A 25,867-nucleotide genomic window follows, 5' to 3' on the forward strand; every position below is an offset into this window, starting at 1 on the left:
GGGAGGTAAATTGTTGTATTTTTTTTAAGAAACACACAAAGGTAAATTACTTATTTTTTTTTGCTATAAGGAGCAATTTACTCATTTGCAATATTACATGAGTGTTACTTGTATTTTTTGTTATATTGGTATTACATCAATAAATGATTAATATATTTTTTTAAATTAAAATTACAAATTATGATCAAACAAATATATAAGTATAATATATAGATATAGAATGCATGAGTTTGATAGAAAACCGTTGAAAGGGCAGCTTCAAATCACAGTCGTAGAATTGGTTGCGCCAACCAAAGGTGAAAGGGCGGAAAGGAAAGGCAACAACTCGGCTCCTTTTTCAACATTTTCAAATCATAATGGATGACTGATGCAATCATGCAACTGCTACTGGTCAACTTTTTGCATCCGTAATTCTTTCAATTTTCTTTTTTCTTTTTGAGTTTTCATCTCTCTCTAGAATTCCTTCCGTAAATATATATACGTATATATGTAGACAATTAGATACAGTGAGAGAAAGGTGTGGACTTGGAGGGTGTGAGTGTAGTCATTGTTTTGTTATCACCACCTGGCGTTTCCGCAGAGCTCCATGTTTCCAGGTGGTGGATCCTCTCTTCTCTCAACAAAAGCCCAGTAAATAAAGAAAAAGAGAAATTATAATTTCCCCTCAAACCCACTGTAAAATCACTGAAAGTTGAGACCAATCTTATTTTTAGTCTTTTCTAAGCAAAATCTAAATCCCAAGATTTTCGATCCCGACTTACCTATTTATCACCCCTGATATTTCTGCTTCTCTTACCTTTTATTTGAGGTTTTAACATTCAAGGGTTGGAAATTTTTGGAAAAAGTTTCAAGATTTTCTGTAGTAGCGTTTAGAGGGAATCCAGAAGTGGGTTAGCTTTTAAGATTTGGTTTTGGGAGGATTTGAAGCTAAGTTTTGGGTTTTGATTTTCTTTCACTGCGGGTGATTTTCTTTTATAGATATAGCAACTCTGAGAGTTTTGGGTCATTGGGTTTATGAGCTCTTTTGATAAAAATTCAATCTTGAGTGCTTGAGGAGTTTTGCATACAACAGTAGAGATAGGAAGGGTGAAAATGGTCAGCGGAAATTTGTTTCATAGTAGAAGGAATTCATGGCCGCCAGAAGAGTATATAAATCGAGCAACTTTGCAGTTGGTGAGCTCTTCTCACTCTCCGATTCCTTTTCTTTAGCTAAAACTTTTCTTTCTTTCTGTGAATTTTGATTTTGTATTTCGGTTTTCGCTGCATTGAAGAATGAAGATACTTTGATCAATGGCGTGTAAATTCTGTGTTCTTTATATTTGGTGTGTTTTTATCATTTTTTTATAATCATCAGTTTATCATTAGCTGGATTGAACAATTTGATACTTCATTTGTTGTGGGTTTGAAAATTTAATCACCAAAGATTTTTGTACACTTTTATGCTTTCACATGAAATTCGGAGAGGCAAGAGGAGCAAAGAATATATAATGGAAGAATAGAAACAAAGTTAGAAAGGAGAGCATGTGACTGCAGCTGGTCTTCATTGTTATTTGTTACCATTCTAGAAACAAAGAACTTAAGCAATCTGATCATTGTTTACTCCTTTTTTACCTTTTCTTTCATGGGATTTATGTAAGGTTTCGTCATGGTTTTCCTCTTGAAAGTAGTTTTAGGACATTCTGATAGGATGCATATCCATCATGAAGAACAGTCGGGTTCTATGCGGTTTTCAGCATTTGTTCTTTTCTTGCCATTGGAGGTGGAAATTCTGCATAATAGGCTGGCAATTAACCAGATTTTGGTGATATATTCCTGAAAACCTCTCCCAGTAAGTCCAAATCATTACTTTTGCTGGTGGTAGTTGATCTTTCGGGATGAAGAAAAGAAAAAATGACTAATCTAGAAATTAAAAATTGTACATGGACTAGGGCCTTTCTCTTTGGTAATATATACGACCATGGGTTATATTTCTCTTCCTTCTTTTAGCTGTCTCTTTGCAGATTATAATTGTGATGCATTAGTTTTCCATTGTACCCCGAACCACAGATGTCCAAGCTGCATTGTTAGCTTCAAATATGTGTCCAATGGAGATCCTAACCAAGGGAATCCTGGAAATTCTTTTTCATGTTTCGTTTATAATCATTGCTGCTATTCCTTTACCAACATTTGATCTTTATTCACCTGTTTTTCCATTTGCTTCTGACTGTAGTTGTTATGGATTATATGTGCCTATTTTAATCATCTCTGCTTTGTGGCAACAGTTTGATTTTGACAGTGAGGCCCCCCCTGAACAAGCATGGAGAAGGAAATTAAATTCCCATGCTAGTATTCTTAAAGAATTCAGTGTTACGTTCACAGAAGCCATAAAAATGGTAATCAACACTATCTCTCAGGATTCCTGCTGATCTTTTAACGCCTGATGTGTTGTCTTCCCAATTCTTGGATTAAATTTTGACACAATGGTGGTTATTTATAGGTTCGACTCGGAATACGCCTGTGGCATTACATACGGGAAGAGGCATCTCATGGCAGAGTAAAGTGCCCTTCTCTTTTTGGAACATCTTTTTCCTTTCCTCTATCCTTTAAGAATAGACCTACCTCTTCTTGATTTAAAGGGAAAACCAATCACACAATATTGTTTCAGTTGTGGGATTTTAAGCAGTTCTTTTGTCTGACTTTATTTGCTCTTTTGCACAGAAAGCACCAATAGATCCTTTTACTCGGGAAAGTTGCAAACCATCTGCATCACAAGGAGTTCCGTTGGGTGGGATGGGGTAAGCAGTCGTCACTAAGCTGAAATTCTCTTGTCTCCACCTCTTTTTCGTGAAACCTTAATGACTTGTTAAACCTATGTAAACCTACAGAAGTGGTAGCATATCGAGAGGTTTCAGAGGGGAGTTCCGGCATTTCCAAATACTTCCTGGTACATGCGAGACTTCTCCTGTGATGGTCAACCAATTCTCTGTAAAGCCCTTCTCTTGGACATATCATTTATTTTCAGTTCCATCTTCAGCTGCCTGATTTTTCTTATCTGATAATCAAAATGGTGGATTTTTATGTAAATATTGATGATATGAACTGTCCAAAATTTAATGCTCCATTTTCATCATCAGAAGCCATTTGTCTTTTGAGATAGACTGGCAGAATGCGGAATTTATGCCAATATCTTACTCCTTATTGAGAGGTTTTTACTCTTCCAAGGATGTCAACGTTATTGAACATTTCTTTATTGTACATCTTAGCTACTTGCTAAAAGTAATTTGCTGTTTAGTGAGATTCTATGCAAAATTGGATTGACATCTAAATATTTGCGTCAAAATACGAATTTTCTCGGATGGTAAACGGTGCTGTCTTGGTGAAGTACATTTAGGAGCTAATTAATTCGTCTTCAAAATTGAGAAATCCCACAAAAAGTTTGCATTTTAATTTTCCAACAGTGATTTCTGATGCACGACTACTGCTGGCTACACAATGAGCCTGATGATTAACTTTGTTCTAGAAATCCCATTGAGTTATTCATTAACTTCTTTTCTAGTTGAGATGAATATATAAATAAGTTTTGGGAAGATTCACTGTGTAATATCATTCGACCTTTTGTTTTAGCTTATCTGATGTACTAATTCTGAGCATTTTCTGGTAACACAGTGGAGTAAATCACCTCTGATCCGTCACCCCTCAAGATGAAAAACAAATAACCAGTTTTCAGTATAATTTTGCGCAATTATTAGAAACAACTGCCTAATTATGTTTAATATCTGCAGATTTTCATATCTCGAGATGGAGGGAACAAGAAGTATGCATCTGTTCTGGCACCTGGCCAGCATGAAGGTTTAGGGTATGGATCTAAGCAGTTCATTTCTGGCTAGAATTTCCACCATTTCATTTACTTCTATAACATGGTTTTACACCTGTTGGATTCGGAATGCTTTATTGCTCCATGGTCGCATATTCTTTGGGGGTATGCACCTTTAGCTTAATAGCAGGCTAATGAACATTGATTAGTCGGACTGCCTCTCACTTTGAATCCCACCACTTCCTGAGACTCTCCCCTCTCTTCCAGACATAAAGCTTTTGTGATTAGAAAGAGAAGCTTAGTTCACATTATTTAGATCCATACCCTCATTCTTTGTCCATTTTTCTAAATAGCTCCTCTCCTCTCAACAACCCGAGAGAAATAAGATATCAAATGGAGAAGACAATAAAAAATATATTTTGTGATTAACATGTTTCATTTATTCAGCTACATATTTTCCACTTATGTAACAAATAATCTAAGCTATGTTTGATTGTGGAGTTTCAGTTGTAACAAATTATCGAGTTGAGCAGTTATAGCCAATTTTTAATTGGCATGTTTTTCTGACAGGAAGTCTAGTGATCAAGGTATATCGTCATGGGGATGGAATTTGACTGGTCAACATTCCACGTATCATGCACTATTTCCAAGGGCTTGGACTATATATGATGGTAACTTCCTACTGCAAGTGTTCTCTTCATGTAAGCTCTTTCAAATGGACCATGCCCTTCATCCAATATTTTTGTTCCTTCAGGTGAACCAGACCCAGAACTGAAAATTTCTTGTCGCCAGATATCACCATTTATACCGCATAATTATCGGGAGAGCAGTCTTCCTACATCTGTATTTGTTTACACTGTGAGTAGATTTGGCTTTCTATGTATAATCTTCTTTTCCGTTCATGTCTTTCTTTCTTTGTTTTTACTTCTTCAGATTCAAACTACAGTCACCTAACTGTTTCTTTAGGAATGATAAATTTTCACTAAAATCTTCGTGGTGCTTCTAGTTTACAACCAAAGATATTATATGTGTTATCCTCTTACTTATTTGGCAAAAATTGTAGTTTCCAGCTAAATATTCCTTACAACTAAAACTGTCGGAATGCACATTTCTTCTTTTCACAAAAGCATTATTTTTCTCCTTTCCCGCAAAAACTAAAGGATTTTATACTCCAGAAAAAGGTCCTTAAGTCTTTTCTAGATTCAAGAAACACATATTCGAAACTCCCTTGTCTTCTATACCTGTTATAAGAGCCATGCATTCTTTTCCATGAACTAACCAGTGCTATCTTTTGCTGTATTTATTGCTTACTGTGTTAACTTACTGATAATACTGTTGCTGACTGGAGGCTCTCCTTTTTTTGTAACAGTTCATTCAGTTTGGTGTTGCTAACTAGAAAAAATATAGAAGATAATTATGACATAGCATGCACTGTGACCTCCGGCAATGCAGTGACATAGGCTTTTGACTCATCTTATGGCTTTCACTACCCCATATAGGAGGGAAGGTCCTTGTGTATACTAGAAATGTGAAGAGATGATCAGTGAAACTTTTAGTAATCCGTTAACTAACGACTTCGTGAGTAGCTGTAATAGATGCAGTCCCCTGATTCGTCCAACTTCATCTAGAAATGCAACATTGAGCTGTTGATAAGTAATACTTTACTTGGTGGGACAGCTTGAAGTCAAAATCCACGTCGCAATGTGACAAAACATACCATGCGAATCACAGTGCTAGACACTTGCTGTTTCCTAATCAAAAGTTATGTTGATTTAAGTGGGATAGACAAAAAGGCTGCAAGTTCACCAGTTAAAAGATAGATATAAAAATGCCGTGTTAACATTTATCTAGGGTAGAGTGCCAAATTTCACGTAGGTGAATTAGAAGTATTTGCTTCTTTTTTGTTCAGATTGGAAGTGGCCCTTGATATGTCTGTCCGGGGAATAAAATAAGATCCAATGTGTTAATAAGCATGGAATTAGGCAAATATGACGTCCGATCATGTTTATTATTCTGTAGTTGAGTTGCTTATCTCGGGTTTATGTTGTGGGAGAGCACATCCAAATAGAAAAGCTCACATTTTACATCGTCAAACAATTTACCTGTAGAATTCAGATAGCTACTAGCAAACTGATTTTTAGAAAACCATAAGTGGAAATTTTCTCTGAGATTACATGTTTTATAAAAATGGAATCTTTGTTTCTTCATTCAATTATTTTTGTTTAGTTGCTGCGGTTACTTTTAATCCAAGGACAAAGATCACATCTAGTTTGTCCTGAATTCCAGTGGTCATGATTGTTTGGAGATATGTCTGTTTTTAAGCTATGCCTTTTCTTAGTTAACCTTCGTGGTTCTGTTGACAAAAGATTCACTGTTTATTTAACTGCTTAATAACTACTGAGGAATATGGTTGCCGTTTACTCATATGCCATTATTTGTCTTCTGTAGTTGGTTAATACTGGAAAGGAAAGGGCAAAGGTCAGCCTTCTTTTCACTTGGGCGGTGAGTTTTTCTTCTGCTGATAGAATAGCGAGTCTTGCAAAATCAATGCAACTATAAGTGCATGTAGTCAGTCATTACACTTTCTTTCAATGCAGAATTCTATTGGAGGTATCTCGCATCTATCAGGAGATCATGTCAACGAGCCATTCATGTGAGTATCTCACGAACTGATGTTTGGTAATTCGTGCATCATGTTTTGGTTGGATCTTGACATTGGTGTCCTTTTGCTCTTATTTCAACTTTTCTTTACAGTGGTGAAGATGGAGTTTCAGGCGTGCTGCTACATCACAAGCAAGTCATCAATCATTCTTTATAGTTAAATATGATGGTATTTGCATATTTTCTTTGAGTTGCCGGAGTGTTGGACTAGGCAAATTTAAGTTTAGTTATTGGCACTGTTTTTACCTCGTGAAAGAAAATTTTGTAATCTTAGTCCAGAACAGCTCACCTTATCTTTTGAATTCTCAACAAGTTGAAATACTAAACTAAAGTGGTCAGTTGCACAGTTATGATATGAGCATATGAATTATGTACATGGTAATGTGTAATTTCGCTTACTTAACGACCAACTCTATTACTGTTCTTTTTTAATAACATTGAGTGCTTACAGGACAGCGAAAGATAACCCTCCTGTGACTTATGCAATTGCTGCATGTGAAACTCAGAATGTAAGCGTGTCAGTTTTGCCCTGTTTTGGCCTGAATGAAGGAAGTTGCGTTACTGCAAAAGATATGTGGGGCAAAATGGTGCAGGTGAAGATCACTACTCTGTTAATCCATCATATGCTACTTAACTTTAAAATTTTTTGGAGATTGATACTGCAGATGCAGGACATCACTTAATTTCAGCTCATCATTTTTGTATTTCTCTTCATAGTTTTAGTACTATTAGCTAATCATATCTTAATTTTTAGGATGGGCACTTCGATCGGGAGAACTTCATGAAAGGACCTAGCATGCCATCATCACCTGGAGAGACATATTGTGCTGCAGTTTCTGCTTCTACATGGGTTGAACCGCACGGAAAGTGCACTGTTGCATTTGCTGTTGCTTGGTCGTCTCCTAAAGTTAAATTTTGCAAGGGGAAGGCCTACCGAAGGTAATTTATGAACTCAATTTTTCTGTTATTTACATCTGGATGTTTTGCCATGTGTTTAATGTGGTGGCTCTTTACATCTAAGCTTTACTCAGTCCTGTTCTGTATTAACTATGTTGAGCTATTCGGTATTTCTCTTATTTAGTCAAGCATGCTGGAGTCATGATGATTCCCATCCTGGGACGTAGGAAATAGAAGACAGTGTAGTAGTATATTATGTCAAGCAATCGCTTCTGCCAACAGAACACAAAGCTAAATCTATGCTTTCGGTTCCATCATCTGTAGTGTCTCATGATATTACACTATCCTAACTTTTTTCTGGGGGGATCATGACCTCCTCTTGTTCTTCTGCTTTAATTTTTTACTTCGTTTAGGGAGGTTGAATATGTTGGTTGAGAAAAATCTTTCATGTTTTTTGCATATTCTTACTTGTTATTTCTTCCATCTGGAGCCCAGGAGGTACACAAAATTCTATGGCACTTCGGAAACAGCAGCTAAGGACCTGGTGCATGACGCACTTACCAGTGAGTGGTTTTCTTTGAGCTCCTTGTTGCATATACTGTCAACTTTCTTTGGTTGATTGGTAGGAGTAACTAAGAATTCAAATGTTGATCCCTTACCAGGAGGTCATTGAAATCCTAGTATTTAATAATTGGCTGCATTTCAATTCCTCTTATGTGTTTGGATCTGTATCAGATTATCCGCTGTGGGAGGAAGAGATTGAAAAATGGCAGAACCCTATTCTCAAAGACGACCGACTGCCTGAGTGGTAAGCAATGTATCAGTCATTCGATCACGAATTGTTCTTTGAATAAAAATTTCAGGCATTAAAAAGGATCAGCTTTTTGTAAAGTTTCTCCTAAACTGTTGCCGATCTCAGGATAAGGCTGTATCCTCCCATTATATTGTTTTTTATTATTGTGTGAGAGCTCACGTGGATAGTTGTTAGTATCTGGAATTTCCTCTTTTACATGATTTATTGCCAGAATCTAGGGAAAAAAGAAAAAAGAAAAGTTCTACTGTTATTAGGTAGCAGGCATGTAGGGGAATGTACAAAAGTTATCAGACTATTGTGAGATTCCCCTTTGTTTCGCTCTTCACATAAGCTATCTTCATCTCCGTCTTGAAACTTTTTCTCTTCTGTTTTCTGTGGTGAAAACAAACAGTTCGTTTTTTTCACAAGTTCTCATTACATAGATTTTATTCTTGCTTATGATTTGATTTGCAGTTGATCTGAATACTATATGATTCTTTACAGGTACAAATTTACCCTGTTCAATGAGCTCTATTTTCTAGTCGCTGGAGGAACAGTTTGGATTGGTACTAATCCATCCCGAACTGCTTTTCCTTTTTTCTTCCTTTTCTAATTTTGTTTTTTCCACTCAAGAAAGCAGTCTGAGTCCTTACTGGCAGTTGCACTATGTATTTACAAGAAAAAATTTCCTTGACACCTTTATTTCAGAGGCTGAATCTACTCTGCTTTTCTTTCTTTGCCTTTTGTTGCCATGTGGAAGATTTCTTCCTTCATTTTGCTTTTTATGCCTTATATTCACTTTGAGCTGCATGTCTGTGGTGTTTGTTGTTTTTTGTGGTGTTATTTGTTTGCGGATTTAAGCTAGAAGTATCTTTTGTTGTTTTCTCTTTGAAAATGTATAACTGTCTTTTCTCCTCGAGTTGTAAAATACTTCTGAGAAACTAGAATAAGAGCTTTGATTAAAGAGCTTAAAGCTAACTTGAAGTATAAGAGGAAATGGTCTAAAAGAAGTTGAATCAAGTGATGGCAGCTGGAGATCTTTATACAGTTTTCAATATTAATTGGGCAATCAGCGAAATATTCATTAAATATTATGCACCACAGTGTTGGGAAAAAGTAGCACCCCTATATGCATGCAATCTGTTAAAGAAATATTTTGTGTTGGAAGAACACTGTATGGAGTGATGGAAATGCAAATATACAGCATGCTTGGTGCTTGAGATAATTAGGGTCGTCAGAGTACTGCTCTTCGCAATGATGGTCTGTCAAGTAACGTTTAACCTTTTCAGGAAGTTTTTGCTGGTTGTAAATGTAAAAACTCATAACTATGCAGCACAAATAATATGAAATTTCTTGTGAGGAATATCATCCTGTCAAAGATGGCAAGTGGAATAGAACACAGATATAATTGATAACTATTACCAACTTAGAGACCAACTAAAGAACTGTCAATATTCAAATGTTATGGATAATCTAATCCAGTTAACTGAATCGTACTTTAGCAGGTTTGAGGTAGGTGTATCTGAATTTTATTTGGGGCCTTTTAGTGCCTTTTGCCAGATTTAACTACTTATGAGTTTACTGTTCTGTGCTATTCCTTTTTTGCTGAATCTTGAACAATAAAGTTGCGGCTACCCCTTGTGCTTTAAATACAATCACTTCCAATCAGTTTTGCGTATTTTGGTCCTGTTGCTAAGCTTTTAACTATTAGTATGCTGTCTTGATATTTGTGTACAGACTCGAAAATACCAGCTGAGGACTCAAGCGGTATCAAGTCTATAATCACGAACAGTAAGAAAACAAAAAAAACCAAAGCAAGGATAGTTCACAGATCCACTGCAGTTGTGAAAGAGGCTGCAGTAAATGGTTCTGATACTTCTGTAAATGTTGATCCAGTGGAAGGTGGAGATATAGCTTCTAGAAGATCTTCAGATGAAGAAGAGTCGACCACTTGTGGGAATGGTGGTGGAGAGAACTGCTTTTCAGCTCCCTCTAATAAGTTGACGGAACCCATGAACGACGATGGCGATGTAGGCAGGTTTCTGTATCTGGAAGGTGTCGAATATATAATGTGGTGTACGTACGATGTGCATTTTTATGCGTCTTTTGCCCTTCTTGAGCTGTTTCCCAAAATCGAGCTCAGCATTCAGCGTGAATTTGCGGATTCTGTGTTGTCAGAGGACAGAAGAAAAGTGAAGTTTTTAGCGGAGGGGAACTGGGGAATTCGCAAGGTTAAGGGAGCTATTCCTCACGATCTTGGAACACATGATCCATGGCATGAAATGAATGCATACAATATACACGACACAAGTAGATGGAAGGATCTGAATCCGAAGTTTGTTCTTCAGGTGTATAGGGACTTTGCTGCAACAGGAGATTTTTCTTTCGGGGCAGATGTATGGCCTTCTGTTCGTGCTGCAATTGAGTACATGGAACAATTTGATAGGGATGGCGATGGTCTTATTGAAAATGATGGGTTCCCCGATCAAACATACGACGCTTGGACAGTTCACGGTGTGAGTGCTTACTGTGGTTCCTTATGGCTTGCTGCACTGCAAGCTGCTGCGGCAATGGCCATCCAGTTAGGTGACGAGGCCTTTGCGGAGAAATGCAGATGCAAGTTTATTAAAGCCAAAGCTGTTTTTGAGCAAAAACTATGGAACGGCTCATATTTTAACTATGACAGTGGGTCTAGCAATAACAGTAAATCCATCCAAGCTGATCAACTTGCTGGACAGTGGTACACTGCAGCTTCAGGCTTGCCTGATCTCTTCGATGATCAGAAGATCCGGAGTGCGCTCCAGAAAATCTATGATTTTAACGTTATGAAGGTTCGAGGAGGTAGGATGGGCGCAGTAAACGGAATGCATCCTAATGGTAAGGTGGATGAGACGTGCATGCAGTCTCGTGAAATATGGACTGGGGTAACGTATGCTGCAGCTGCTACAATGATTCATGCTGGAATGAAAGAGCAGGCTTTCGCCACGGCAGAAGGTATATTCATAGCCGGCTGGTCAGAAGAGGGATACGGGTAAGTCATTTTATGGGCTTCATTTTTTGTTCAATGTTACTGGGAGAAAACATGGTTTTGCAACTGGATACTACACTGTTATCTGCATCCAGACATAATACAGAAAGGTCCATCGGTTTTGAAATTACATAGCACCCTGTCCAAGTATATATCTACATCATGATGCCTCTTTCAGCATCATCATTTTATTCATTAATTGTCGTGGGCGTTTTCGTACTAAAGATCATTATGTTTGTGTAGATACTCATTTCAGACTCCAGAAGGCTGGACAACTGACGGGCACTTCCGATCTCTCATATACATGAGGCCGCTCTCCATATGGGCGATGCAGTGGGCATTGTCTACGACTAAAACCATGCTCGAGCCCCCCAAGATCAATACAATGGACAGGTCACATGCAACCCCTTCCTCTCATAACGAAAGCGGTGTTAGGGCGGTAGCAGGCAAAACAAGGTGCTTTGGCAATGCGGTATTCCACTGTTCCTGTTAACTTTCCATGTAAATCTCTCCACAAACATGTACTTGCTTCCTTGGACTCTAATTCTGATCAAAGCAGCTTCAGAGTTCGACGGGAAGTATGTCTTCGCGAGAAGGCAGTGATGGGAATTCAAAATATATCTGGATATTTGTTGTTATTTAACAGGGATTTTGTGCAGTCTATATAGATCCCGTCCACTGTAATTCATTCATTCTTCCCCTTGTAAAGGTGTATCCCAGTACATGATGCCTTCTCAATGATAAGGAATTTGTTCTGCTTGAAAAGCATGGGTGGACATGATGAGTCGTCCCTGCATGGTTCTGTGAGTGAAAAGCAGCATTTCCCAGTTGGGAGTGAGGTAGGGAGAAAATGGGATTAGAGATTTTGATTGGATGATCTACGAAGAATTTCAAATGATTTCATTTTAAAAAAATTTAAAATTTATTAATATTTTCAGAGATGTAGTTCAAAGCGAAGTTCGACTTAAAGATTTTATTATTGACGATTTGAGAGCAAAGCGGTGCGTTGCACGTGATTCGTAACATGTATTTGTGTGGGATATATAATAATTAAGATTGATAAACAAAAAATATGTAGTATTTTTTTTTTTAATTACAGAGAAGTAATGTATACTTTAAAAAGTATGGATCATATATCATAAATATTTATGAATAAATACATTATAATCTGTTCATATTATAAAGAGAATTGGTACGATAGACATAAAGTGATGATTTTGTTTATGTACTAAAATTGCCTTTCAATTGATAAATAATCAATTTATACAAACTCTTTAAATTCTACACTAACTAATTTTCCTTTTTTTTATTTTGTTTTGTTTTTAATATGATGTTAGTGTATATATATATATATATTAGCTTTATTTATGAAATATTTATTAAAATATAAGAAATTATTTATTATTTATGTGTAAAAAAAATGACACAAAAACCGGCTGTTTTTTGCATTTATAGATAATTTTTGTTCGAATCAGGTTTGATCAAATTAAATTAATCACATATTAATAAGTGCTTCATATTTATTATATGATAAGTCATTTTTTTAAGTTATATAATAAATATATTATATTTATTATATAATTAATTTAAATTAAAATGAGTTGGTTCTAACTAGAATTTCAAGAGTCGAATAAGAATTTCCCTTACTCCACCTAACTACAAGTAATATTCAGTGCTAGCAGTCAGCAGTCAAGATTGGTGGTTGTGATTGCCCAGAAGCGAGGATCGTATTCGTGCGAGCCCCCGGATTCACACTCTACAATTCGAACCCACAACACCGACTTCTACTGCCCTGCATCTGTCATCATCGATCTTTCACATCCAATCTAAAACCCCACAAGCAAACAGGTCCGAGAGAGAAAAGGCAAAGCAATTCAAATCACAATCAAACTTGCACTTCATAAAGGTATTCAGTTTGGACTATTATGCTCTGATTCTTTTCTTCATTTCTCCAGTGTGAATTTGTCCCGGAAGAAAACTAAGAGAGAATCCTCCAGGAATAGAAAGGAAGGGAGATACTTCAGTGATCAGTTTTTTGGAGGTTTCTTGTTTATTTTATGCTTAACATTTGTGAACCTTGAGAATGGGCTGTCTTCCAATGAATAGAAGACGGAAAAAAAACTAGATATCTAGTTGAAGTAATCTGTTATCGGCATATTTGTTACGTGAAGTTGTGATCTTTTTTTTTTTTTTTTTTTGTTATTTTCCTTGATTTTGAACTTTAGGGACTTCGATGTTCTTTTTCTCCCCCCCTTTTCCCCTTGAGAAGTCAAATTTTATTAAACCTTACTTTAAACTCAGACCATATAAATTGATCTTAATTTGCAAGTGATATCGGATTCTTCTCTGTTTCTCTTAATTTTTAGCTGCTGAAAAGCTTGTTGTCATATGCTTTAGTTGCAGTAATATATCTTCTGCATATTCCCTTCAGCTTTCTGAAAGTTCTGATCTTTTTAATTTTTTTTTTTAACTTTGTTTTTTCTCAGAATTCAAACATTAGGTCTTAGCTTAAAGTCAGCATATAAATTCTTACTAATTTGCTTGTAATCTGGGCTTCTCTCTTTCTCTTAATTTCTGGCTGCTCAAAAGCTTCTTCGTGTATGCTTATTTCTTATTACATTTCTGCTCTTGTGACTTTTTCTCTTTGTGGGCTTTTTTTGTAGTATAGTATCATCAAAATGGCGAGGAAGATGCTTATTGATGGAGAGCTTAACAAACCCAATGAAGATGAGACTCACTATGACTTTGATTTGTTTGTAATTGGGGCAGGAAGTGGTGGAGTTCGTGCCTCACGTTTTTCAGCACAGTATGGAGCTAAGGTACAAGGACTGGGAATGCTTTCAATAGTTTATATAAACACTAATTATTTGTGTTATTAGCTTGTTCGCTTGCAAAGATGTACTATGTATATCTTCCTTATAGTGTATCATGATACTATTTCCGTGTGCCCTTTTTCCTTTTATTGTTGGTTATACGGTAGAATTTTCCCTGTATGTTTCATTTACAAGTTTTATAGTTATATTTCTTAATTTGTTACTCACAAAATATTAGTCTTTCCAGGTTGGGATTTGTGAGCTTCCATTTCATCCTATCAGCTCTGAAGTTGTAGGAGGAGTAGGCGGAACGTGAGTTGATAGAAACTCTAGCTACATTAGGTTCATAAGTGATGTATCTGGTCCTTTTCACATTGTTCTCTGGACATGCATTACATTTGATGGTTTCTAAATTAGTTTCTATCTATTCTGAATTTTCTCGATTTCACTTGTCATCCTCCAAAACATTTTTGGAAGACTATGTTTTTATTTACTTTATTGATAAATATTTTTAGCTAGTAATGATCTTAGCCAACCCAGGGAATAGAAGTCTGTATTTGTGTCAACTTTGTCTCTAGAAGATAGACCGTGTGAAAGCCTCAGATTGACTTTGCTCTTTATCTCAATCTGCTAGAAATTGATGACATTTTTTGTTTGTCCGCTACTCGGGAGTGATTTCTGATTTTACTTGTGCTGACTGTAGGTGGATTTGTTTTCACATTGGACCATTATTTAACATGGAAATTGACATCTTATTGGAGCTAGTTTCAATTGGGGAATTCTTATCAAATATGGAGATTCCATTGCATCTTCCTATACTTTGATGGCATATTTCTCTTGCCCCCCCCCCCCCCCCAACCCCCAAATTATCAAATTTGGGACGGCATTACAGTTAGAATTTTGGAAGTTATAATTTCCATATAGTCCAGAAGACCTTGGGGTTGAAAATAGTTCCTAACATACCTTGTGGCACTAAGCACATCATGTTCCAGTTGCAAGTTGCAACCATAGCTATTAACATCTGCAATTTTACTGCAACATGATGTTCGTTGCGAGATTATGTTCTTACTATCAATTTATTGGACTAATGTTTTCAATCATCCAATATTTTTGTAATAATATAACATTGCTGTTATGCGGGGTCGCAATTGTTGGTGTCACTGGTCAACTACAATGGATGATATATGGACAAGTTACTGTTCTAAATTAGCATCGGCTTGTATTTTTCTTGAATGTTTCATGTGTATAGGAACGTTGATCAATATTGTAGTAATGATGTTGGGAATGGGAAAAGCTAATCTTGTACATATTTCAGGTGCGTCATTCGTGGTTGTGTTCCTAAAAAGATTTTGGTCTATGGTGCTTCCTTTGGCCCTGAACTGGAGGTGAGATTTGGACTTGATGATATCATCGGATGAGTGAACTTATGCATTTGAAAAAGTTCTACTGAGCTATTAACTTATTCCATACAGTATCAACAAACAAGTTTTTCTTTTTCCAATAGTACTTGTACCTGAATAGTCTTTTAATACAGAAGCATTCTTATGCTATTGTCCTTTCTAAGTATTGAAAGTCAATTCCTACTGAAGATGTTGGATCTCTAAAATTGTGTCAAAAAAATACTATTGACTCTGGAAATATTGCATTCTTTTTCACACTGTTAGCAAGTGGTTGTTTGAGGTATTCCTGGAAATCATTCTTTCCTTTTAACTGATTTGCTGGTTGAGAAGTTCGAGTATGCTAGGAAGTTTTGTCAACTATTACAGGATCTAACAGATGTGTTACTTCTTATATATGTAGAGTATGTACTTCTAAACTTGTTTTAATGAGATTTGTTTTCTTTTATATTCTATTTGAGCTATGTAGTCTCTAATGATATGTTAAAAATTTACTACTATCCATCCAAATGATGTATATTAATTTGATCAATTAACTCTTTGTGTTTGCAGGATGCAAGGAATTATGGGTGGGAACTAAACGAGAAGATTGATTTCAATTGGAAGAAACTTTTACAGAAGAAGGTAAAATTAGAAGTTGTTCCTTGATAATATTCGAATCCACAAGTGCACACTAAATTTTATATTTAGAACCCAATCCACTCTCTTAATCTTTTGGATACAACACCTGGTGGCAGTTTAATGCAGGGTAGACAATATAGATGTGTCATATGGAGTTTGAACCGAGACTAGAATTCTTTTAAGACCGATTAATTTATCTAAATGGACAATCTTTCCAAAGTTGCTTTTGTCTTTTACTTAGAGAAGTCTGTGCCAGCCACTTGTGATTTTTGCTCTCAAATTGAAATTCTCATCGAATGATATGAATGATGCACGAAACTACTTTTTAATAGAGAATTAGGAAAGTCTCCTCTCCAACAGCAAGCAAGGCTTTCGAAAGCAAAGGGTTCTGACACAAAGGATGGTGTTGCTTGCAAAAGCAAAGGCATCTGACACAAAGGATGTGGGTTATTTTTTTTTCTAGCTTGCAAGGATGGTGATGATTGCTGTTTGCCTGTTAGTGGTTCCAGAATTTATGGAATGATCAAAACTGCTTCTCTAAGCATTTTTTCTATATTGACTAGTTTCCTTATTATGAGCTCTTGAGTATTCATATGCTAGTTCCGTCATATCCATTTATCGCAGACAGAAGAAATAGTCAGATTAAATGGAATTTATAAGCGGTTACTTGCAAATGCTGGAGTGAAGCTATTCGAAGGAGAGGGAAGAGTGGTAGGTCCTAATGAAGTTGAAGTTATTCAACTGGATGGAACCAAAATAAGTTATTCAGCGAAACACATTCTGATTGCAACAGGAAGTCGAGCTCAGCTTCCAGCTATTCCAGGCCAGGTATGTATGATTTTGATCAATACTCATGTCTGTAGAGCAATCTTAAGCTTTCTTAACTTAGATCTTTTAACCTTTACACCAGTTTTTATGTTACAAAACAGTTGGATTGAGATCCTCTATACAGACTCTATTTCAGTGTAGACCTCCTTTTTCGCCACAATTGTTTGATTTACTGAACTTCCAATCTTCTCATACAATGACATCTTCAATGTTGATTTCTCCTGTATCTTGTTCTCTTATATCTTATCTGCAATGACTTGTATCTGTTTTATGGTTCAATGTAGGAATTGGCTATAACATCAGATGAAGCTTTGAGCTTGGAAGAGTTACCTAAGCGAGCTGTCATATTTGGTGGAGGGTATACTATCTCGTCTCACATTGTTCTAGTACATCCATCAAGACCACTTAGAAGTTTAAGTGGCTGCGATTTCTTTTAATATAGGTACATTGCCGTTGAGTTTGCTTCAATATGGCGAGGGATGGGCGCAACAGTGGATTTATGTTTCAGAAAAGAACTTCCTTTAAGGTAAATCTCTCTGACTTTCATCATATTGCCTGTGTTGAATGAAGCTTCTGAGTCGTAGACATATGTACAATGATTTACTTATACAATGGATTTCATAACTTAAGCTGCCTGTTGTCGTGCACTCTTTGTGATTTTAGTATATGCATTGTCTTATTGCCCTCTAGATTATGTTGATGGATTATCAGAACTATCTCACACACATAGTAGATGTGTGATACAATCAGTCAATCACCAAATCATTCAATACCAGAGTGGGTGCAATCTTTCAGAAAGGAATGATGGGACTTTGGATAATGGCATGACTAAGGCCATTGGTTGGAGTTTTTATGTGGGACTAAATTTTAGTTTTGGCACCATTTTGTTCAAGAATTATAGTTTCATCTACATCATTCCTAAGTACTACTATCTTTGTGTCTATATATGATGCTAATGTATCTCTATTTATTGAGAGATTGAAGAATATATTGAAGTTCTGTGTTGAATATACTTTTAACTCCTCCATATTTTGCTTGTTAAATTTTGCTTGTTTTAAATTCATATTACAAAGAGAATTACAAAATTAACTAACAAATATGTTCGACTATTATATTACTTTCGGTTTATTGGATTGACTTATTAATGTTATAGATTACTTCTATGTTATGACTTACCTCTTAGATTGTGGTCTGTGATAAACTTGACCACTTCAGTTCTAGTCCCTCTTAGCATAAAAGTACTAAAATTTTCTAGATTTTCTATCATTTTCTTGGTGATATGTTTCTCAGATGGTTTCTTAATGTTATAGATTACTTCTATGTTATGACTTACCTCTTAGATTGTGGTCTGTGATAAACTTGATCACTTCAGTTCTAGTCCCTCTTAGCATAAAAGTACTAAATTTTCTAGATTTTCTATCATTTTCTTGGTGATATGTTTCTCAGATGGTTTCCCCCTTCAGTAAGCAGCTTTATATGATGTTGGCCACAATGTTCAGACTGCTATATGGCTTGTTACTTAGTTATATGTGGTTAATGTGCAAGATGATAATGGGCTCTGAGGGGTTTCCAGTGTGTACGACTTGCTTGGTTTTCTCTAGGATAATTAAAAACTACAGGAAAGTGTTTGTTCATCGACCAAGATTTTGAGTGTTCTATTATCCAAAGAAGAATTGCCTGGCTATATGAATAAGATGAAAATAATACACGATGAGGCTGATCTCAATTCACAGCAACATAAGAGTTAGAAGGCCTCAGGTTTGCTTCGTGGTCAATCTAGGAGAAAGTTTTCTTTGTTCGCCCATCTTTTTGATTGATTGTTGTTCCTGAGATTTCTGTTACCTTCAAATAATAGTGGATTCAGAAAGCGCACTTTATGAAGATCACTGTGGAAAACCTATGGCCTTTGCCCCATTTATATAGTTAGAGGGAAGTGCTACACTTCTCATAAGAAAACAATTTCTTTAACGTTTATGTAGTTAGAGGGGAATGGTCTTTTTGGCCTCTTTACAAATGCGTGAGCCATATGTGAAGCTTCATACTTTAGTTTATGAAAGAAATGACTGAAAGCTTCAGCAGAATTACTCCTTTTGTCATCTTTCCTTTCCTCAATATCAGATGAACATGTCAGTGTCATGTTACACATATCAATGATCACCGCTGTTTAAACTGATTTTCTCTATCTATAAAATAAAAATACTTTAAAATATTGCCTCACCGTTGTTTAAACTGATTTTCTCTATCTATAAAATGAAAAAACTTTAAGATATTGGCTCACCACTGTTAAAACTGATTTTCGCTATCTATAAAATAAAAAATACTTTAAGATATTGACCCAAGACTTTCTGGATGTACACCTTGGTGAAAGTGCTAACTTAGACTTGGTTCAAATGAGTATATTGATGTATGATTTGGTAGAACAGGTTTTATTGGACTTGGATTGGGTAACTTGGGAAAGCAAGATGCATTTTTTCGAAGTCATGTTAGAGACATTGTTGCTACTAATTCTTTGAGAATGGTTCCCAATTAATAGCAAGACACTCCTCTTTACTAGAGGTGATAATTCATTCAATAACTCCAAGTAGAAGGATTCAAAGAACAGAACTAAACCAGTAAATATAATGATAACACTGAGTCAAACTTCCTGATCTGATCTCATGCCAGTCTTGTTCCGATCTTAACACAGAGGTTTTGATGATGAAATGCGAGCAGTGGTTGCAAGAAATCTGGAAGGCAGGGGTATCAACCTGCATCCAAGGACATCCTTAACTGAGGTGCTGTATATTTGTGACTTTAACTTCCTTCAAATACATTTTCACACACAAAATGTGTGGAAAAAACAAAAAGTAGGCATTTGATAAACAAATCTGATGTGTTCTCTGCCTCTTGGTATGCTGGATCTTTTGCTTCCTTGCTGTTATTTTTTATGATCATGACATATCTAGTTTTGCTGCAATTTGAGACAATACTGGTGATGCAGCTGGTTAAAACAGAAGGTGGTATAAAAGTGCGAACTGACCATGGTGAGGAAATCACGGCAGACGTTGTGCTCTTTGCCACTGGTAACATACAGTATTCTGAAGCTTGCTCTCGCTACCTGACTGGTAGTTTTAGTGATTTGGAAAAATTTTACTTCTTCTGTTAGATATGATCATAATTTTAACAAATACCAGTGACTTCTCTGACATTAGACTGGATTCATTCATGGTTTTGATTGCATGAACTCTTCTAAGTCCAAAATTTCCCTTGCTTTGTCTTAACTTCATACCAAATAACATCTTCTCTCCAAGTCCAAGAATTGATCTCCCTGGAATCTTTGTGTGTTCCCAAATTGATTAGGTAATGGATAGACTAACTGGGTCCGCTTATGTTTTTCCTAGTCATCGAGAAAATAATGCACCAGCTATTCTATTCAGGCATTATATGCAGCCTTCTCAGACTTGCTTTTACAGTTGATGGGTTCTCTAGAATTTACTTTTTTTCGTTGGAAGTTAGAAGAGAAATTCTGATAATTTCTCTTAGCCTAATATGTGTGTTTTGATGCACCAGTTGCAAGACAATGTGTTATTCTGGATAGTTGATCCTTTTGACAGCATATTTTATGGTTACATGAATTTTTCGGCACATCACAAAATTATTCTGTTGACATAATTGTTCCCTTGGTTGAGAGGCTGATGATGGATATCTCCTCAATGTCCGCAGGCAGGGCTCCTAACACGAAAAGGTTAAATCTAGAATCTGTAGGCGTTGAGCTTGATTCTGCGACTAGAGCTGTGAAGGTAATTGAATATTCTTCTAACTTTTTCCCATATCATTATTGAAAACATCATTATCTATGAGCGTGTGGAAATAATGAGAACTGTTGATTTGGCTATAAACAGTTCATATGATGGCTGAAAGACTGCAATAATTTTAGCCTGATCATTGCTGTAAAGCAGTGCATAGCTCATACTGGTTGCATGCTGTCTATATGCATCATCCTTGGAGTTGGATCCTTCAAAATTTATGCTCTGAGGGTGTTGCAAATGTCAACAAGCAATGGGTTAACTAGTAGATGTTGCTCTCTGCATCCCCTAAAGGATGTTACGGATTCATAGTCGATATTCCTACTAAAATAAGAAAGTCAGCTTTATATTTAGTATTCCAATGTTATTATACTTCTGTGTGTTGTACATATAAAAGATAAGAAAATAAATTAATGCTATTTTAGATTCTACTTGAAGACTTTCCATTTGATTTGATGAAAATGGATATTGAATAGCCTCATAATTAACTCCTAAAATAGGGACATGTTTATGACAAATTATTGCTGGATTAAGATAGAAGACTTGACCAAGCTTCCGACATGTCAAATCTGAAGATTATGATTTTTCTTCTCATTTCTTGAAATCTAAATAGAAGGGTATTGTTGACATTGTTAGACAAAAAAGCTTCTATTAAGGGTATACGTCTGAGATTTTTGGACAAAATAAAAAGAAACTTAGACATCCTTAGTGGAACACGATGGTGTGTTTTCAGATTCATTTTCCTATTTCTTCATATGTTCACCATTTTGATGAGGCTGTTATGCTGCAAAGACGTGCTAGGTTGTCATATTTGGTATTCTACAGTTTACTTATCCTTTCGATCCCAGGTTGACGACTACTCTCGTACCAACATACCCAGCATATGGGCCATTGGTGATGTTACAAACCGAATGAATCTTACTCCTGTTGCTTTGATGGAAGGAACCTGTTTCGCCGTATGTTTCTGTCAACCAACTATGACTTCTATTTTTGTTTCCAGTTAATTGATTCAGACGTGCATGGTTTTTCGTACATACTTGAATTTTTCCCAAAATTTGATAGAAATGTTTGTTTGTTTCTTTAATGTGGTTGCAGAAAACTGTGTTTGGTGGACAGCCTACTGCACCTGATTATGACCATATTCCTTGTGCTGTGTTCTGGTACTACCATCCTCCTAACAGACCTTTTAAATTGCTTAGTTTATCATTTTCATATGGCATATGGTTAGATCATAGATTGAAATTGAATATCTTATTCATTGTGGCATATGCGTCGTTTATCACATATCTTATTATATGTGCAATCGGTTATGTTCTTTGGTCTGATGTAGAATAAAATAGCTTTCAATGAGATATTAATATGTTTGTGGTTTTGTGTGGCTAGTGTTAGTTTCTGCTAATGATTGTTCTTTACTCTCTACTTCTGCCTTTCTCAATGTTGGTTTCACTAGTCTGGGCAACTGAATGCTCTAACAGGAAAATAAAAGTAAATTTTGTGATGAATGACCTCAGAATATTTAGCTTGATAAAATTCAAATGTGAGTATGAATTCCATGGTAAATAAATAAAAGCATGAGGCGTAGTCTACAAGGAAAATGGGGAAGAAAAGTAACATAGATGGTTCTAGAAAGGTGTGGGACTGGAAACTTGACCATCTGTGACAAAATTATTTTGCAATTTACATGAACTATTCATAGCACCAATTGGGCTAGACTGGAATTAATTCTTGAAGTGGTACTCAAAAGTTATCGTGTTGAAGCCGAAATATTGTCCACCCACCTTATAACTAGTTATTATTTAAAAGTGTGTTAACGATACTTGGAAGTACAAAATTTTGGATCTGTCATAATTTTCATGTCTGGTCTGATATTACGTCATACTTGGGTTTCACTTGTCTGTGTTAATTTCTAGCTGTAATGATGTAATCGCGATAAAATCAGTTGTTACCTTATCATAATAAACTTGTCTTGTATTTGGTTGTATAAATATTCTAGCAAAATCTCTTGTATTCCACATTTCTTTTGTCCCATTTGTTTATTTGATTTCCTGAACCTCTGTTGATGAACCTTGTATATATGTTACTTTGACAGCATACCACCACTCTCTGTTGTTGGTCTAAGTGAGGAACAGGCTTTAGAGAAAGCCAATGGCGATGTTCTGGTTTTCACATCGACGTTTAATCCAATGAAGAACTCCATCTCGGGGTATGCTTGTTGGAAATGTATTTTATATGTATAAAATGTTCTAATATTCTGATGTGCCTGAGTGAATAACTACGACAACCACGATAGGTATGTTGCTCCATGAATATTGTGCGGATTGAACTCTTAACCATGCTTTGTCACATTGTTGGATAATTTGAACTTGTCATGATAATATATTAGCTTCATCTGTTTGGATTTTTTTTAATGACTCAATTTCATGAAATAGATATAGCATTACTTTCTCTATGTTTGAATGGTTGTCTTTGTAATTCAATGATGATATCTATTTTTGTGTCGCAGACGACAAGAGAAGACAATTATGAAGCTTGTTGTTGATGCTGAGACTGATAAAGTTCTTGGAGCATCCATGTGTGGGCCAGATGCTCCTGAGATCATGCAGGTATTCGTTCAGTGTCCTCTTTTGTCCGTTATATGGCATATAGAGCATTAGTACACTGCTTATTCTAGAACAAACAGGACAAATAGACGAATCAGTTTCATCCAGTGACAAAACAATTTCTTTTCTATATGACACATTACACTTTCCCAAATTATTGCTTAGAGTGGAGTCTTCCAATGCTACAGTTATCTTGTGTATCTTGCAATATGAATCTAGAAAATGAAAGCTTTAGTTAATTGCATGTACAAGAAAAGAGAAACTATATGCGTTTTTGATATGTTAGTAAACATGGATTTGTGAAGAAAAATAGAAGACTCTTGCTAAATATGATTACAATTTCTGAAAGAGGTGAAAGAGTACTTTATTCTATTTTAATAAACGTGGATTTGAAAATATAGTTGAACGGGATGGGAGGAAGTTCACTTGATGGGGAAGTCATGGTTTGGGCCTTTGTGGTAAATGACATTGGCACACTAAGCTTGTATTGGTTTTGGGCTTGGTAGCATCTATTGACATTTAAATAAATGGCCTAAAAGCACATCTTTGTGACATTTTCATTAAAAACAAGGAATATGCGAATGTTCCTCGTAACTTTAAGATACAACATGTGGTGCCTGATCATCAATTCAATGACTAGATTATATGGTTTCAGCAAGTATTATTCCGCTCTAATATCTGGGTACCATCTTATTTCAAGAATCACATACCTGCTCTGTTCATCTGATGCGGTTACTACGCTTGGTGTATGTTTTGTGTTATTTGAACTCTATATAATATTGTGTCTGTCACAGGGCATCGCCATTGCACTCAAATGTGGAGCAACAAAAGCGCAATTTGACAGCACTGTAAGCTTCATCTTCTTATATAAAGCAAATGGTTATGTGTTGCACCATAATATAGTAGTTTTGCCTATACATGTTCTTAAAGTGTGAAGAATTTGGAAGTTCGACTAGCGCAAAAGGCACAAGACATGGCCTTTTCTCTCTTCTGTTTGGTGCATTTAACAGAAATTGATTTTACTTCTAATCACACTGGCAAGTTTTAGGCGTATCAGAAAGTAATCTGTCAGTTTCGGAAAATTCCTGTAGTCATATTTCATACTACAGATTCTTTTGAAAATCGAACTGCAAAGTGGGAAATTGTACTGTGGTGGGTGTAAATGCAAATTTTCCAAACTGAGGTGCTCTTTTGCTGGTCAGCCTTTGGGCTTGTCTATGTAATTATTTTTTGATTGTATTAGCAAGTAAATCAAGAATCTATAGCATAGATTACATGCTCCACAACTATGAGTGAAAATCCAGATCACGTAACTGTTGCTAAATTTGTCTACGTGCGTTTCTGTCAGGTTGGAATTCACCCATCTGCTGCCGAGGAGTTTGTGACAATGCGGTCTGTGACTAGGCGAGTTCCTGCTTCTAAACCAAAGACCAACTTATAGACTTGAAAACATGATAATACTTCATAGTTGGAAATTTGGTTACAACGGATCATATTTACTCTAGAAACTATATAGCAGATAGAAGCGAGACAACATCTACAGGAGGATTTATATCTGCAACAGTTTAATAAACATGCAAGTATTGTATACATGGTTGCGTAAAGATTGAAATTTCTTTGCTTGCTCTATTTGGGGAAGAAAGGCCTGCCTTAAATTCCACTGTGGTTTATGTGTTTGTATATGAAGCATGCAGACAGCAATCAACCTTTGGGTGCTGCAGTTTCATTCCGTAGAGTGTTTTGACATGAAGTAACGGAATGCTTAGTTACCAAACAAGAAAAAAGAAAAACTTGAATGTCTCCACAGTTAATGGAAGTTAGGTTATCAGTTGATCACAATAGGTAGACAATTTTTTGGTAATGGACTGAAACAATTTTTCCCCCTTCTATGTTTTCGTACATTTAGAAGCATGTATATCATCCACCAAAAGGTTGCGATTCAATGACGCCTTTTTTTTTTTTTTTTCTTTTTTGTAATGTATAATTCGAGAATGTTTCTGAATACAGTACTTTCAGAGTAGGTGAATATAAATTTTTTTAAAATTCAGCAACTATAAAAAAACATTACCTTGAGATGATCAGTTGTACATGACTCTGTGATGATAACGCTTCATAAAAGTTTATCAAATCTTGCCATGTTGCTCTATTTGAGAGTCATATGACTCATCCTGAAATACACGTTAGTTCAACTCTTCAACTAGAAAATAAGTCGTAAAAAATAGTTCAAAGCAAAAACCTATCAGCTATTACAGTGATTTTCGATCACAGACTATGTAACTCGCTGTCGTGAGTTCACGGTTGTGAACATGCCCATGTTCGTCACTGCTGATTCTAAATGTAGTTATAAGTTGTAATGAAATAGTTCAATTTAAGCCAAATAGTTCCCGATATGTTCTATTGCCAATTGCAAAAGAATGGGAGGGATTCTAAATTTTTGCTCAAAGCACCGTGATTGGTTGTTAAATAATCCACAGAGCATATTAATTAATAAAAATATTTTTATTTTTTAAAAAAGTATATAAATTTTTAATTTATAATTCAAAAAAATATGTTGGGTAGTCAACTAATATATTGAGCTCTTTGTCAAACGAGTTTTAAAATCATATAATATTTGTAATTTTTCAAACAATAATGAGGTTTTTATAATTTTG

The 25,867-nt window shown here is 35.8% G+C and overlaps 2 protein-coding genes across 5 annotated transcripts; both read left to right on the top strand.

Annotated features, from left to right (window-relative positions):
* The first annotated feature begins 395 nt into the window (after positions 1–395).
* On the top strand, positions 396–11,937 carry LOC105158648 (Beta-glucosidase, GBA2 type family protein). Its single transcript, XM_011075467.3, has 18 exons — positions 396–1,173; positions 2,262–2,372; positions 2,477–2,533; positions 2,698–2,774; positions 2,865–2,964; positions 3,762–3,835; positions 4,364–4,464; positions 4,548–4,651; positions 6,242–6,295; positions 6,391–6,446; positions 6,548–6,586; positions 6,906–7,047; positions 7,209–7,393; positions 7,847–7,914; positions 8,087–8,159; positions 8,649–8,710; positions 9,882–11,175; positions 11,416–11,937. Exons 1-18 carry the CDS (start codon positions 1,093–1,095, stop codon positions 11,663–11,665), a joined length of 2,928 nt encoding a protein of 975 aa, XP_011073769.1. The 5' UTR covers positions 396–1,092; the 3' UTR covers positions 11,666–11,937.
* An 896-nt stretch (positions 11,938–12,833) lies between these two features.
* Positions 12,834–24,876, top strand: LOC105158649 (glutathione-disulfide reductase). Of its 4 annotated transcripts, none has more exons than XM_011075468.3 (17): positions 12,834–13,078; positions 13,836–13,991; positions 14,233–14,297; positions 15,301–15,370; positions 15,935–16,006; positions 16,628–16,831; positions 17,116–17,189; positions 17,274–17,357; positions 19,518–19,605; positions 19,812–19,893; positions 20,534–20,610; positions 21,465–21,572; positions 21,712–21,776; positions 22,706–22,819; positions 23,120–23,219; positions 24,011–24,064; positions 24,565–24,876. In XM_011075468.3, the coding sequence occupies exons 2-17, from the start codon at positions 13,851–13,853 to the stop codon at positions 24,655–24,657; spliced, it is 1,491 nt and encodes a 496-aa protein (XP_011073770.1). In that variant the 5' UTR covers positions 12,834–13,078; positions 13,836–13,850; the 3' UTR covers positions 24,658–24,876. The 4 variants fall into 4 exon arrangements, with proteins under 4 accessions (XP_011073770.1, XP_020548302.1, XP_011073771.1 ...); XM_020692643.2 differs by having other exon boundaries at positions 13,841–13,991; XM_011075469.3 differs by having other exon boundaries at positions 13,074–13,213.
* The last annotated feature ends 991 nt before the right edge of the window (positions 24,877–25,867 follow it).

Source organism: Sesamum indicum, linkage group LG3 (genome assembly GCF_026168435.1).
Source record: "Sesamum indicum cultivar Baizhima isolate 11 linkage group LG3, ASM2616843v1, whole genome shotgun sequence".
Taxonomy (NCBI): domain Eukaryota; kingdom Viridiplantae; phylum Streptophyta; class Magnoliopsida; order Lamiales; family Pedaliaceae; genus Sesamum; species Sesamum indicum.